The sequence below is a fragment of the Pseudophryne corroboree genome, chromosome 4 (assembly GCF_028390025.1).
Source record: "Pseudophryne corroboree isolate aPseCor3 chromosome 4, aPseCor3.hap2, whole genome shotgun sequence".
Lineage (NCBI taxonomy): Eukaryota > Metazoa > Chordata > Amphibia > Anura > Myobatrachidae > Pseudophryne > Pseudophryne corroboree.
In genome coordinates this window covers 33,675,366-33,691,046 of record NC_086447.1, presented here as the reverse complement: position 1 = coordinate 33,691,046, position 15,681 = coordinate 33,675,366, and the positions used below count along the sequence as shown (strand labels likewise).

The 15,681-nt window shown below is 50.9% G+C and overlaps 1 protein-coding gene across 1 annotated transcript in view; it reads right to left on the bottom strand.

Annotated features, from left to right (window-relative positions):
• The window catches only part of GAREM2 (GRB2 associated regulator of MAPK1 subtype 2), a 126,123-nt gene that overhangs the window by 75,165 nt on the left and 35,277 nt on the right, over nucleotides 1–15,681 (bottom strand). The window contains exon 2 of the mRNA XM_063919463.1: nucleotides 3,938–4,078. Within this exon, the coding sequence (XP_063775533.1) occupies nucleotides 3,938–4,078 (141 nt within the window). The remainder of the gene's footprint in view (nucleotides 1–3,937; nucleotides 4,079–15,681) is intronic.

Genomic DNA, 15,681 nt, shown 5'->3' with positions numbered 1-15,681 from the left:
AGACAGTAGTGACTAGTGGAAGGTAGCTGGCGCGATGCAGGAGACAGTAGTGACTAGTGGAAGGTAGCTGGCGCGATGCAGGAGACAGTAGTGACTAGTGGAAGGTAGCTGGTGTGATGCAGGAGACAGTAGTGACTAGTGGAAGGTAGCTGGCGCGATGCAGGAGACAGTAGTGACTAGTGGAAGGTAGCTGGCGCGATGCAGGAGACAGTAGTGACTAGTGGAAGGTAGCTGGTGCAGTGCAGGAGACAGTAGTGACTAGTGGAAGGTAGCTGGCGCGATGCAGGAGACAGTAGTGACTAGTGGAAGGTAGCTGGTGCAGCCAGGAGACAATAGTGACTAGTGGAAGGTAGCTGGTGCGGTACAGGAGACAGTAGTGACTAGTGGAAGGTAGCTGGTGCAGTGCAGGAGACAGTAGTGACTAGTGGAAGGTAGCTGGTGTGATGCAGGAGACAGTAGTGACTAGTGGAAGGTAGCTGGCGCGATGCAGGAGACAGTAGTGACTAGTGGAAGGTAGCTGGTGCAGTGCAGGAGACAGTAGTGACTAGTGGAAGGTAGCTGGTGCGATGCAGGAGACAGTAGTGACTAGTGGAAGGTAGCTGGTGCAGTGCAGGAGACAGTAGTGACTAGTGGAAGGTAGCTGGTGCAGTGCAGGAGACAGTAGTGACTAGTGGAAGGTAGCTGGTGCAGTGCAGGAGACAGTAGTGACTAGTGGAAGGTAGCTGGTGCAGTGCAGGAGACAGTAGTGACTAGTGGAAGGTAGCTTGTGCAGTGCAGGAGACAGTAGTGACTAGTGGAAGGTAGCTGGTGCAGTGCAGGAGACAGTAGTGACTAGTGGAAGGTAGCTGGCACGATGCAGGAGACAGTAGTGACTAGTGGAAGGTAGCTGGTGCAGTGCAGGAGACAGTAGTGACTAGTGGAAGGTAGCTGGCACGATGCAGGAGACAGTAGTGACTAGTGGAAGGTAGCTGGTACAGTGCAGGAGACAGTAGTGACTAGTGGAAGGTAGCTGGTACAGTGCAGGAGACAGTAGTGACTAGTGGAAGGTAGCTGGTGCAGCCAGGAGACAGTAGTGACTAGTGGAAGGTAGCTGGTGCAGTGCAGGAGACAGTAGTGACTAGGGGAAGGTAGCTGGCACGATGCAGGAGACAGTAGTGACTAGTGGAAGGTAGCTGGTGCAGTGCAGGAGACAGTAGTGACTAGTGGAAGGTAGCTGGCGCGATGCAGGAGACAGTAGTGACTAGTGGAAGGTAGCTGGTGCAGTGCAGGAGACAGTAGTGACTAGTGGAAGGTAGCTGGTGCAGTGCAGGAGACAGTAGTGACTAGTGGAAGGTAGCTGGTGCAGTGCAGGAGACAGTAGTGACTAGTGGAAGGTAGCTGGTGCAGTGCAGGAGACAGTAGTGACTAGTGGAAGGTAGCTGGTGCAGTGCAGGAGACAGTAGTGACTAGTGGAAGGTAGCTGGTGCAGTGCCGGAGACAGTAGTGACTAGTGGAAGGTAGCTGGCACGATGCAGGAGACAGTAGTGACTAGTGGAAGGTAGCTGGTGCAGTGCAGGAGACAGTAGTGACTAGTGGAAGGTAGCTGGTGCAGCCAGGAGACAGTAGTGACTAGTGGAAGGTAGCTGGTGCAGTGCAGGAGACAGTAGTGACTAGTGGAAGGTAGCTGGCACGATGCAGGAGACAGTAGTGACTAGTGGAAGGTAGCTGGTGCAGTGCAGGAGACAGTAGTGACTAGTGGAAGGTAGCTGGCGCGATGCAGGAGACAGTAGTGACTAGTGGAAGGTAGCTGGTGCAGTGCAGGAGACAGTAGTGACTAGTGGAAGGTAGCTGGTGCGATGCAGGAGACAGTAGTGACTAGTGGAAGGTAGCTGGTGCAGTGCAGGAGACAGTAGTGACTAGTGGAAGGTAGCTGGTGCAGTGCAGGAGACAGTAGTGACTAGTGGAAGGTAGCTGGTGCAGTGCAGGAGACAGTAGTGACTAGTGGAAGGTAGCTGGTGCAGTGCAGGAGACAGTAGTGACTAGTGGAAGGTAGCTGGTGCAGTGCAGGAGACAGTAGTGACTAGTGGAAGGTAGCTGGTGCAGTGCAGGAGACAGTAGTGACTAGTGGAAGGTAGCTGGTGCAGTGCAGGAGACAGTAGTGACTAGTGGAAGGTAGCTGGCACGATGCAGGAGACAGTAGTGACTAGTGGAAGGTAGCTGGTACAGTGCAGGAGACAGTAGTGACTAGTGGAAGGTAGCTGGCGTGATGCAGGAGACAGTAGTGACTAGTGGAAGGTAGCTGGCGTGATGCAGGAGACAGTAGTGACTAGTGGAAGGTAGCTGGCGCGATGCAGTAGACAGTAGTGACTAGTGGAAGGTAGCTGGTACAGTGCAGGAGACAGTAGTGACTAGTGGAAGGTAGCTGGTGCAGCCAGGAGACAGTAGTGACTAGTGGAAGGTAGCTGGTGCAGTGCAGGAGACAGTAGTGACTAGTGGAAGGTAGCTGGCACGATGCAGGAGACAGTAGTGACTAGTGGAAGGTAGCTGGTGCGATGCAGGAGACAGTAGTGACTAGTGGAAGGTAGCTGGTGCAGCCAGGAGACAGTAGTGACTAGTGGAAGGTAGCTGGTGCAGTGCAGGAGACAGTAGTGACTAGTGGAAGGTAGCTGGCACGATGCAGGAGACAGTAGTGACTAGTGGAAGGTAGCTGGTGCAGTGCAGGAGACAGTAGTGACTAGTGGAAGGTAGCTGGCGCGATGCAGGAGACAGTAGTGACTAGTGGAAGGTAGCTGGTGCAGTGCAGGAGACAGTAGTGACTAGTGGAATTGTACTGACACTATGGAGTCACTAGAGGTTATACTGTAGGCTGAGAGGCTGAAATCCAGGTTTCCCTACAAACAACAGAGGAAACATATCTATTACAGGAGCCCTCAGCAATTGTTCCCCTTCTGTTTCTACAACATGTAATTCCCGCGGGTAGGAGATTAGCGCCAATAATATGATTTTTATTATGTCACAGCTGGAGCGTGTAATTATTGGGAGGCGTGCCTGCTGGCTGCCTCCAAAGGCTGTAATTAATATGTCCCGGAGACAAGAGGTTCCTGCTGAACACAAAGCTATTGTCACCGTGCGGTTTCCCATCTAATGAATCAGAGCGTTCAGGAGCGCAGTGATCAGTATCTGCACATCTCAGCTATTACTGTCAGCCTGCCAGGAATAAGGTCAAATGAGAGTCACCTGCCAGGAGCTGGAGATCAGAGGGAGCCCGAGCGAGCCTGGGGGTCTCTGAATCCTGGCTGTTGCGTTTACAGGAATCGGACATTTTTTGAATTTGAAACGTTGCCATTTTTTTATGTAATTCACCGAAATTTTTGGGAAATGAAAGAATTCCCGTACAACGCTGGAAAGTGGGACCCCAGCATTCCATGCCCAAATGGACATTGAATATTAAACATGCGCCCTCTGCACCTCCACAAAGACGCCTCCAACTGTAGCGTAGCTGTTTTCTCGAAATGTTACCAAGAATGACCACGTTTAGGCTTGTGTTAAAGAAGACCAGACTTTAAGGGTTGGATACAGTCAGCAGGTGCTGGTCGCGTTTCGCAATTTGATTTCTGATCGCGCTTGCATCGCAGAATTTTGTTCGCTACAAATCCACGATGGGCGGAAATAAAATCTGCAAAATTGCTGCAATTCTCTGGGTATCGTATAGGGGATCCTAAAATGCGCAAACTGGTATTGCGACAACATCTGTAGTTCTAATAAGGACTATGATAAAGGACTGCAGATAAATCCTGACAGTAACTCTATCCTTCCTGTTCCCTCTCAGTCACCTACTACTATCCAAAGTCCAACGATGCCATGGAGGACACATGGAGCTCCTGTCTAAGCACGTGAAACGCGCACTGCTGGTGCGTCACCCTACAATGACTCATCTCTATGTGGAACGCGTCGGTACCTGGATACTGGAGTGGGATGTCTATCTTGGGCCCAATGACGTAGTGCCCCTCTTCCAAGCTGTGGGCGGTCACCGTTGTCCACTGTCGGCAGGAATGAATCAGGATGACATCCTGGTCGCTGACCCCGTCCACGTACTCCCCTGCAATAAGAAACGCGTCGTCAGTGTCTGGTCTCCAACACACATGCCAGATAATACCATGAGTGTACAGTCACCCACAGAGGTGTAATTAGTATGTGTATGTGACACATTGGGTATATTATCCCGGCAGTTAGAATACCGACGCAGGGATCCCGGCTGCCAGAATGCTGGCAGGGGGGGCAAACGCAACTAAGCCCCTTGGTGGCTCGCCGCACTTGCTACAGGTTCTATTCCCACTCTGTGGGTGTCGCGGACACCCATGAGTGGGAATAGCCCTGATGCAGCAGCCGGCATTCTGTCGGCCGGGATCCCGGCGTCGGTATTCTGACCGGCGGGATCATATCTACATCCCTATGTGACATGCTATGAAATAAGTCAATGACATTACAGTAGACCAAGGATTATATTTACTAAAAGGGCTGGATTTCCTCAGAAAGTTGGGCTCAACTAGTAAATGGCTTTCCCCCTTCCGAGGATCAACCAGCAGGTGCGGGTTACCAGTAAAAGAATAAATGACAGTATAATATTTTGTGTTACAGGTGGACTAGAAGTCCCAGCAAGCCAGCAATGACATGATGGCACTTGTGGAACAACAAGAGCCAGCACGCCTGGACACTAAGGCCTGTCGGTGCCTGTAGTCTGCCTGTAAAGAAATAAAATAGAAGAAACCCAGCGGACGGGCACCTGCACACTGCGTACAGCGCCGGCGCGAAATGACAGCTCACTAACAGCCGCTGCAATAGAAACGCAGTAATTGGCTGAAGGCGGTCACTGCCAACCGTTCCCACGCTCTCAGCCAATCAGCGCTTCCTCATTCATTTCTGTGGTAGTGTCCGCCCAGGTTCCCCCCTCCCATTACCTGGCAGCAGCAGTGATGACAGGATATAGTTCTATGCATTGTTTGAGGAAGGGGGGCCCCAAATCTGTGTCTTGCTTAGGGCCCCGTGAGGTCTAAATCCGCCTCTGCAAAGGATACGGTGGCTAAAATTTTAAACATAATTCCGATGTTACACCGACCTTATTAGATATATTAGTCACACCTTCAACTGATATCGATTCTTAATTAACTCCTCCTTATCCTTCTCATCAACAGGTAAATTCATCTACTACTCTTCTGCAGAGCATTTCAACCAAATGACTGCTTGTGAAAATATATATGTTTAGGTACAGTATGCTGAAAATGAGTGCTGCAGATTATCACTCCTGATTGCACTGAATACTAATTATCTAATTGGGTGATAAGAATGATAGCAGTGCCATAGGCACACGGCGTCTGCTTTGTAATATACTGCTTATGCACATGATGGGTTGCTATTGATAAATTGGAATGTAGGGGGTCATTCCGACCCGATCGCTCGCTGCAGTTGTTCGCAGCACAGCAATCGGGTCAGAATTGCGCAGGCGCCGCAGTGCGACGGCGCATGCCGGACGGCCGAATGCCGTCATTCCCTAGTGATCGCCTCTGCCTGGTTGACAGGCAGAGGTGGTCGCTGGGCGGGGCGGGTGAGGGTGGAACGGCGGCGTTAGGTCGCCGTTTGGGGGCGCGGTCCGGCCAATGCAGGCGTGGCCGGACCGTGCGGGGGGGCCGTGCAGGAGCTGCGCTGGCCGGGAGTTACTCAACTAGTACAAAAGCATGTCCGCTGTGCAATGCTTTAGTACTTGTGCGGGGGGGGGGGGGGGTCCAGACAGGTGGGGTGGGCTAGCCCTGTGCTGGGCGTCCCCCCGCATGTCTGGGAACATGATCGTAGCTGCGATCAACTCGGGATGACCCCCGTTATCTCTTGAGTAGTAGGTACACCTTAGTTGCTTAGGGGTCTATTCATGAAGCAGTGATAAGTATGGAGAAGTGAGCCAGTGGAGAAGTTGTCCATGGCAATCAATCAGCATTGAAGTAACATCAATAATTTGCATACTATACAATTGTACGGAGCAGCTGATTGGTTGCCGTGGGCAACTTCTCCACAGGCTCACTTCTCCACACAGTTCACTGCTTCATGAACAGACCCCTTGGTATGTTAGCTAGCCATTGCTGGGGAGGGTCATTGGAGTTTGGGTGTAATCACTGAATTCACATGTTTGGCTCATTAAAGAACAGTCGGAAGGCACATTCTTTATATGCACGGCCGTTTCACTGCTTTACCGTGGTGACGTGCTTTCTCACATCGCAGCATGTATTAATCTGCCTCCTGGCGTTAGTGGCACACGTAAAACCACCTCTCTGGTGATCTGTGTCCACACATATCATGATCCTCTTTTTGCCGGCCGCGGCTGCAGTGCGCCTGCGTGGAAATTTTTAATCCCAGCGTCCCCCGCACATATGTGAGTGTGCGTCATCTATCCGGAAGGACGGAATGGCCGTGCTGCAAGCAATAAACTATTAATAAAGCTTCTTGAAAACAGCAAAAAAACAAAAACAAAGAAGGGAGACAGAAAGACCCGCTACGCCATGGTGAGCCGGGCGATACAAAAATTAGTGGATGGAGGCGAACTGCACATGCACTGCTTCATACATTAGAGGACGCATCAATTTCCTATATTTAGACCGGGGAGGCGGTAAATGCCGGAGGCGCACACACACACACCTGCACAACGAGCGGTAACCTGGGCTTCATACATTAGGGAGAGGCGGAAACTGCAGCCCATAGTCAGTAACGGTTCTTGCCACGGGCAAGCAGGATTTTTGCCCGGGGCGCCGCTGTCCCCAGGGCGCCACCGCCCCCGTGGCAAGAGCCGCTACTGATCCCTGCTCCACTCTCCCCAGCTGCAGCAGACGCCATGGGCTGTTTTGGCACCTACTGCAACCGACTCCACTGACAGACATTACAGGTCATAACTGACCTCTAGTATCAGTTCGGCGCTGCTATGGGAGAGACGTCATGATGTCTCTCCCACAGAGAGGAGTCGGCGGCCGGTGACGGAGGGCAGCACAGCAGCGGTCCGGAAGCAGGAGTGGGGCTGGTAAGTATTGTGTAGTTGTTGTTTTTTTATTGTGTGTGTTTGTAAGAGGCGCTACTGGGGCACAGCTACAGAGGGCACAGCTACTGGGGGGGGGGCACAGCTACAGGGGGCACAGCTAGAGGGGGGGGGCACAGTTACTGGGGTCACAACTACTGGGGGGCACTACTACAGGGGGCACAGCTACTGGGGAGGGCACAGCTACTGGGGTCACAACTACTGGGGGGCACAGCTACTGGGGAGGGCACAGCTACTGGGGTCACAACTACTGGGGGGCACTACTACAGGGGGCACAGCTACTGGGGAGGGCACAGCTACTGGGGTACAACTACTGGGGGCACAACTACTGGGGGCACTACTATTGGGGGCACAGCTACAGGGGGCACAACTACTGGGGGCAAAGCTGCTGGGGGCACAACTACTGGGGGCATAACTACAGGGGGCACAGTGACTGGTGGGCACAGCTACTGGGCTACAACTATTGGGGGCACTACTATTGGGGTCACAACTACTGGGGGCACTACTGCTGGGGCACAGCTAATGGGGGCACAACTACTGGGGGCAAAGCTACTGGGGGGCATAACTACAGGGGGCACAGCGACTGGGGGCAAAGAAACGGGGCACAACTATTGGGGGCAAAGAAAGAGGGGGCACAACTGCTGGGGGCAAAGAAACGGGGCACAACTACTGGGAGCAAAGTAACAGGGGGCACAACTACTGGGGGCAAAGCAACAGGGGGCACAGCGACAGGGGGTACAACTACTGGGGGAAAATCAACTGGGGGGCACAACTACTTGGGGCAAATCTGGGGGCACAGCTACTGAGAGCATAACTGTGGGATCTATTTTTTTTGCGCGCACAAACTGTTTTGCCATGGGGGGGGGGTGGGGGGGGGGGGGCGCAAGTGGAAACTTTTGCAGTGGGCGCCACAAGGTGTAGAACCGGCCCTGTTCGCTGCGTAGCAATCAGTTAAAAAAAACTGCAAATCTGCACATGCGTATGCACCACAATGTGCACGCGTGGCGCACGGGTACGAAGAACATTGTGGTTTTGCACAGGTTCTAGCGACGCTTTCAGTCGCACTGGCGAGCGTAGGGAGATTGACAGGAAGTGGGAGTTTCTGGGTGGCAACTGACCGTTTTCTGGGAGTGTTTGGAAAAACGCAGGCGTGGCCGGGCGTTTTCTGGGCGGGTGTCTGACGTCATTACCGTGTCACTCGTCGCAGCAATCATCGCACAGAATAAGTAGCTGGTCTTGTTCTGCACGAAATATGTGTTTTCAGCCGCTCGGCTGCGCAGGCGTTCACACTACTGCAAAGCGAAAATACACTCCCCCGTGGGCGGCGACTATGCGTTTGCACGGCTGCTAAAAGTAGCTAGCGATCAACTCGGAATGAGGGCCAATGACCTGATTTCCTGCGTTCTCCTGCCCTGTCTCCATCATACAGTCTCCACTCCTCTTTCCAATATATAGATTCTAACCTTTTTACTTTTTATTTTTACACCCATTTACCTCACCCATGCTATGTCCAGGTTTACATCAACCCTCCCCATCACCCCTCGTCTACTTAATTCTTTATTTGGCACCTTCCTTCCACCTCTATCCCTCCCCCTAGGATGTGGGAGATGTACTAAGCCTCCAAAAGAAATCAATTTCACGGTGATAAAGTACCAACCAATCAGCTCCTCACTGTCATGTCACAGACTGGGTTTGAAAAATGACGGTTTGGAGCTGTTGGCTGGTGCTTTATCACTGTGAAATGGATCATTTTTCAAGGCTTAGTACATCTCCTCCTGGGTGAGTTGCTGGCTGTGGTTATGTCATGGATGTGGTATTGTGAGCCCATCACTTCCCCCTCTCCCGCCCCTGCACGTTCCCCGTCGCTCTCTTGAAGCACAGGGGGGCCCTTTCAAAATCTTGCTCTGGGGCCCACAAAGGTCTAGTTATGCCCTTTTTGTGGGTTTCGACTTTCTAAGGAAATCCAGCCCTGGGCTGACCAGTTTGGGACTAGATGCCATTATGGAAGGGGGACCTCACGTGGACTGCATACCACCACAGCTGCAGGGGGACCTCACGTGGACTGCATACCACCACAGCTGCAGGGGGACCTCACGTGGACTGCATACCACCACAGCTGCAGGGGGACCTCACGTGGACTGCATACCACCACAGCGGCAGGGGGACCTCACGTGGACTGCATACCACCACAGTGGCAGGGGGACCTCACGTGGACTGCATACCACCACAGTGGCAGGGGGACCTCACGTGGACTGCATACCACCACAGTGGCAGGGGGACCTCACGTGGACTGCATACCACCACAGTGGCAGGGGGACCTCACGTGGACTGCATACCACCACAGCTACAGGACTTGGACCGGGCTGCGGCGCACCTGGTCCCCTCTCCAAACTGGGAGCTGACCTTCCCAGTGCCCCAACATTGCCACTGCTCTTTGTGCACTCCACTGCCTACCCAGAAACAGGCGGTTCCAGGTGCCAGCGGTAGGAGGCTGGTGGTGGCAGCAAAGTACCCGCCCACTATGTACCAAAGTACCCGCCCACTATGTACTGAAGTACCCGCCCACTCACTCACTGACTCATCCCTAATTCTCTTACTTCCCCATATGTTAGGAAGATGAAATGTATTATAGATATTCTTCAGGTGGGAAATAGGAAAACTCCGTAATTAGAATGTTAATAAACCTCCCCTACGGGGATGAACAAGGGGCTGACATAATGACATCATCACCGAAGCGTGGCTTGCATTGCGTGAACAATAACGCCCAAACGGACAATCGGATCAAAATTTGGATTGCATATCCAATGTGTAGAATTTTATAAACTACAAAAATAGTCACCACACCTTGTACAGACTGGCCCTAACTCTATGTACATCCCATTGTCTAGAAAGTATAATAATAATAATAATAATAATAATAATCTCCTAGCTCTTAGTTCAGATCATTAGTTGGCTGGATAGTAATGACCAGGACGGGCAGCCGAGGATGACTTCCTGTTCTCATTACGCTCCAGAACAATGCTTTCACATTAAATATGCATAAAGATAAAGGATATAATAAAGAGTGCTGGGCCTGAAACCAGCGTCACAGGGTACGGCAATACGAGGTGGGCTTATGGGTAATGTTCCTGCCATTGTTCCCCATGTAATTCCAGAATGATTCTATTCTATGAATGACACTGTAAGTGTACTATGGGGGTAGGTGACTGTGTATGGCGGAGCACCTGCGCAGCGTCTCTTGTGTTCTGTATGCCGGGTATGGTCTCTTGCTGGGCCTGAGTTACAGCCTGACGCGTTTTGCATCCTGGAGAGACGCTTAAAACTTTGGCGGCAAAATCTACATGTTACACTTATGCTCTGAGACACATATATCTCATGATGCGCCCAATGTAATAACAGCAGTACTGTATTTCCGCGTCAGACGTTTACACCCCATGACAGCGCAGAGATGAGGGATGGCCATTGGCGTTTCTATAATGGGTCCAAGGAGGGCCACACGGCACACACTGCACCCACTTTTGCAGATGGGCAGGGCCCAGATTGTCCGAGCATATACAGAGTGACCATCGGGGCCTTTTAGTGCTAGATTGCCAGTCACTAAGGGGCCCCTCTTCTGCCACCATCAGCATGGGACCCTTAGTTACAGTAGGTTGACCAGGAGACTTACTGTAGGTGTATATTTACTAGAGATGAGCGGGTTCGGTTCCTCGGAATCCGAACCTGCCCGAACTTCAGCCTTTTTTGCACGGGTCCGAGCAGACTCGGATCCTCCCGCCTTGCTCGGTTAACCCGAGCGCGCCCGAACGTCATCATCCCGCTGTCGGATTCTCGCGAGACTCGGATTCTATATAAGGAGCCGCGCGTCGCCGCCATTTTCACACGTGCATTGAGATTGATAGGGAGAGGACGTGGCTGGCGTCCTCTCCGTTTAGAATAGATTAGAGAGACACTTAATTTACTAATTTTGGGGAGCATTAGGAGTACTCAGTACAGTGCAGAGTTTTGCTGATAGTGACCACCAGTTTTATTTATAATCCGTTCTCTGCCTGAAAAAAACGATACACAGTCACATACCATATCTGTGCTCAGCCTCAGTGTGCTGCATGATATATCATCTATGTATATCTGACTGTGCTGAGTGCTCACTGCTCACACAGCTGAATTGTGGGGGAGACTGGGGTGCAGTTATAGCAGGAGTACAGTGCACACTTTTGCTGCCAGTGACCACCAGTATATTGTCTGCCTGAAAAAGTTAAACACTCCTGTGGTGGGTTTTTTTTTTATTCTATAGTATAAACGCATTCTCCTGACAGTGTCCAGCAGGTCCGTCATTCATTATATTATATAAATATTTACCTACAGTAGTGTTATATTTTTTTTTTTTCATCTCTATCATCTTTATCATCTCTATATTAGCAGACGCAGTACGGTAGTCCACGGCTGTGGCTATCTCTGTGTCGTCAGTGCTCGTCCATAATTGTATACCTACCTACCTGTGGTGGGGTTTTTTTTTCTATCTTCTTCATACTAGTAGTTTAGGAGTCTGCTGACAGTGTCCACCAGGTCCGTCATTATAATCCTACAGTAGTAATATATTTAGTATATTATCTATACTAGCAGACGCAGTACGGTAGTCCACGGCTGTGGCTATCTCTGTGTCGTCAGTGCTCGTCCATAATTGTATACCTACCTACCTGTGGTGGGGTTTTTTTTTCTATCTTCTTCATACTAGTAGTTTAGGAGTCTGCTGACAGTGTCCACCAGGTCCGTCATTATAATCCTACAGTAGTAATATATTTAGTATATTATCTATACTAGCAGACGCAGTACGGTAGTCCACGGCTGTGGCTATCTCTGTGTCGTCAGTGCTCGTCCATAATTGTATACCTACCTGTGGTGGGTTTTTTTTTTCTATCTTCTTCATACTAGTAGTTTAGGAGTCTGCTGACAGTGTCCACCAGGTCCGTCATTATATTATATACCTACAGTAGTAATATATTTAGTATATTATCTATACTAGCAGACGCAGTACGGTAGGCCACGGCTGTACCTACCTCTGTGTCGTCACTCGTCCATAATTGTATACCTACCTACCTGTGGTGGGGGTTTTTTTTCTATCTTCTTCATACTAGTAGTTTAGCAGTCTGCTGACAGTGTCCACCAGGTCCGTCATTATATTATATATACCTACAGTAGTTATATATATATATTTTTTATATCATTAATTATCATCTCTATACTAGCAGACGCAGTATGGTAGTCCACGGCTGTAGCTACCTCTGTGTCGTCAGTCACTCGTCATCCATAAGTATACTAGTATCCATCCATCTCCATTGTTTACCTGAGGTGCCTTTTAGTTGTGCCTATTAAAATATGGAGAACAAAAATGTTGAGGTTCCAAAAATAGGGAAAGATCAAGATCCACTTCCACCTTGTGCTGAAGCTGCTGCCACTAGTCATGGCCGAGACGATGAAATTCCATCAACGTCGTCTGCCAAGGCCGATGCCCAATGTCATAGTACAGAGCATGTAAAATCCAAAACACAAAAGATCAGTAAAAAAAGGACTCAAAAATCTAAATTAAAATCGTCGGAGGAGGAGCGTAAACTTGCCAATATGCCATTTACCACACGGAGTGGCAAGGAACGGCTGAGGCCCTGGCCTATGTTCATGGCTAGTGGTTCAGCTTCACATGAGGATGGAAGCACTCAGCCTCTCGCTAGAAAAATGAAAAGACTTAAGCTGGCAAAAGCACAGCAAAGAACTGTGCGTTCTTCGAAATCACAAATCCACAAGGAGAGTCCAATTGTGTCGGTTGCGATGCCTGACCTTCCCAACACTGGACGTGAAGAGCATGCGCCTTCCACCATTTGCACGCCCCCTGCAAGTGCTGGAAGGAGCACCCGCAGTCCAGTTCCTGATAGTCATATTGAAGATGTCAGTGTTGAAGTACACCAGGATGAGGAGGATATGGGTGTTGCTGGCGCTGGGGAGGAAATTGACAAGGAGGATTCTGATGGTGAGGTTGTTTGTTTAAGTCAGGCACCCGGGGAGACACCTGTTGTCCGTGGGAGGAATATGGCCATTGACATGCCTGGTGAAATACCAAAAAAATCAGCTCTTCGGTGTGGAAGTATTTCAACAGAAATGCGGACAACATTTGTCAAGCCGTGTGTTGCCTTTGTCAAGCTGTAATAAGTAGGGGTAAGGACGTTAACCACCTCGGAACATCCTCCCTTATACGTCACCTGCAGCGCATTCATCATAAGTCAGTGACAAGTTCAAAAAATTTGGGCGACAGCGGAAGCAGTCCACTGACCAGTAAATCCCTTCCTCTTGTAACCAAGCTCACGCAAACCACCCCACCAACTCCCTCAGTGTCAATTTCCTCCTTCCCCAGGAATGCCAATAGTCCTGCAGGCCATGTCACTGGCAATTCTGACGAGTCCTCTCCTGCCTGGGATTCCTCCGATGCATCCTTGAGTGTAACGCCTACTGCTGCTGGCGCTGCTGTTGTTGCTGCTGGGAGTCGATGGTCATCCCAGAGGGGAAGTCGTAAGACCACTTTTACTACTTCCACCAAGCAATTGACTGTCCAACAGTCCTTTGCGAGGAAGATGAAATATCACAGCAGTCATCCTGCTGCAAAGCGGATAACTGAGGCCTTGGCATCCTGGGCGGTGAGAAACGTGGTTCCGGTATCCATCATTACTTCAGAGCCAACTATAGACTTGATTGAGGTACTGTGTCCCAGGTACCAAATACCATCTAGGTTCCATTTCTCTAGGCAGGCGATACCGAAAATGTACACAGACCTCAGAAAAATACTCACCAGTATCCTAAAAAATGCAGTTGTACCCAATGTCCACTTAACCACGGACATGTGGACAAGTGGAGCAGGGCAGACTCAGGACTACATGACTGTGACAGCCCACTGGGTAGATGTATTGCCTCCCGCCGCAAGAACAGCAGCGGCGGCACCAGTAGCAGCATCTCGCAAACGCCAACTCTTTCCTAGGCAGGCTACGCTTTGTATCACCGCTTTCGAGAACACGCACACAGCTGAAAACCTCTTACGGCAACTGAGGAAGATCATCGCAGAATGGCTTACCCCAATTGGACTCTACTGTGGATTTGTGGCATCGGACAACGCCAGCAATATTGTGCGTGCATTATATCTGGGCAAATTCCAGCACGTCCCATGTTTTGCACATACCTTGAATTTGGTGGTGCAGAATTATTTAAAAAACGAGAGGGGCGTGCAAGAGATGCTGTCGGTGGCCAGAAGAATTGCGGGACACTTTCGGCGTACAGGCACCACGTACAGAAGACTGGAGCAACACCAAAAACGCCTGAACCTGCCCTGCCATCATCTGAAGCAAGAAGTGGTAACGAGGTGGAATTCAACCCTCTATATCAGGGGTGGGCAATTATTTCAGCTGAGGGGCCACTTGACACTTTCCTGTCAGTTTTCGAGGGCCGCACACAAAATATCAGCTCCCCTATGTGCCAAGAATATAGGGACGTGGCCTCATGGGGAAGGGGTGTGGCCAAAATAATACAGATTCATTTTAGGCTGCACAATAGTCTCCATTATTCAAATTACGCCACACAGTAGCGCCACTTACACACATTACTCCAGGTAGAGCCCCTGTCACACATTACGCCAGGTAGAGCTCTCTTTTACACATTACAGCAGGTAGAGCCCCCTTTTACACATTACGGAAGGTAGAGCCCCCTTTTACACATTACGGCAGGTAGAGTCCCCTTTTTACACATTAACATTTTATTTGGGATAATCATTGCACAGCAAGCAAATTATCCAGTGTCTTATGGCCCCTGGGGAAAGGTGTGACACAGAGACAGAACACGGGGGTGGGACATGGTGATGGAACACAGGGTATGACACGGTGACAGAACAAGGGGGGGGTGACACGGTGACAGAATGCGGGGGGTGACACAGTGACAGAACACGGGAGGTGACACAGTGACAGAACACGGGAGGTGACACAGTGACAGAACACGGGAGGTGACACGGTAACAACACAGCGGGGTGACTTAGTGACAGAACACAGGGGGGGGTGACACAGTGACAGAACACGGGCGTGGTGACAGTGACAGAACACGGGGGGGTGACAGTGACAGAACACGGGGGGGTGACAGTGACAGAACACGGGGGGGTGACAGTGACAGAACACGGGGGGTGACAGTGACAGAACATGGGGGGTGACACAGTGACAGAACACGGGGGGTGTGACACAGTGACAGAACACGGGGGGTGTGACACAGTGACAGAACATGGGAGGTGACACGGTAACAACACGGTGGGGTGACTTAGTGACAGAACACAGGGGTGACACAGTGACAGAACACGGGGGGGGGGGGGGGTGACCCCGTGACAGAACATGGGGGGGCTGACTCAGTGGCAGAACACGGGGGTGACACAGTGACAGAACACGGGGGGGGTGACACAGTGACAGAACATGGGAGGTGACACGGTAACAACACGGTGGGGTGACTTAGTGACAGAACACAGGGGTGACACAGTGACAGAACACGAGGGGGGGGGGGATGACACCGTGACAGAACATGGGGGGGCTGACTCAGTGGCAGAACACGGGGGTGACACA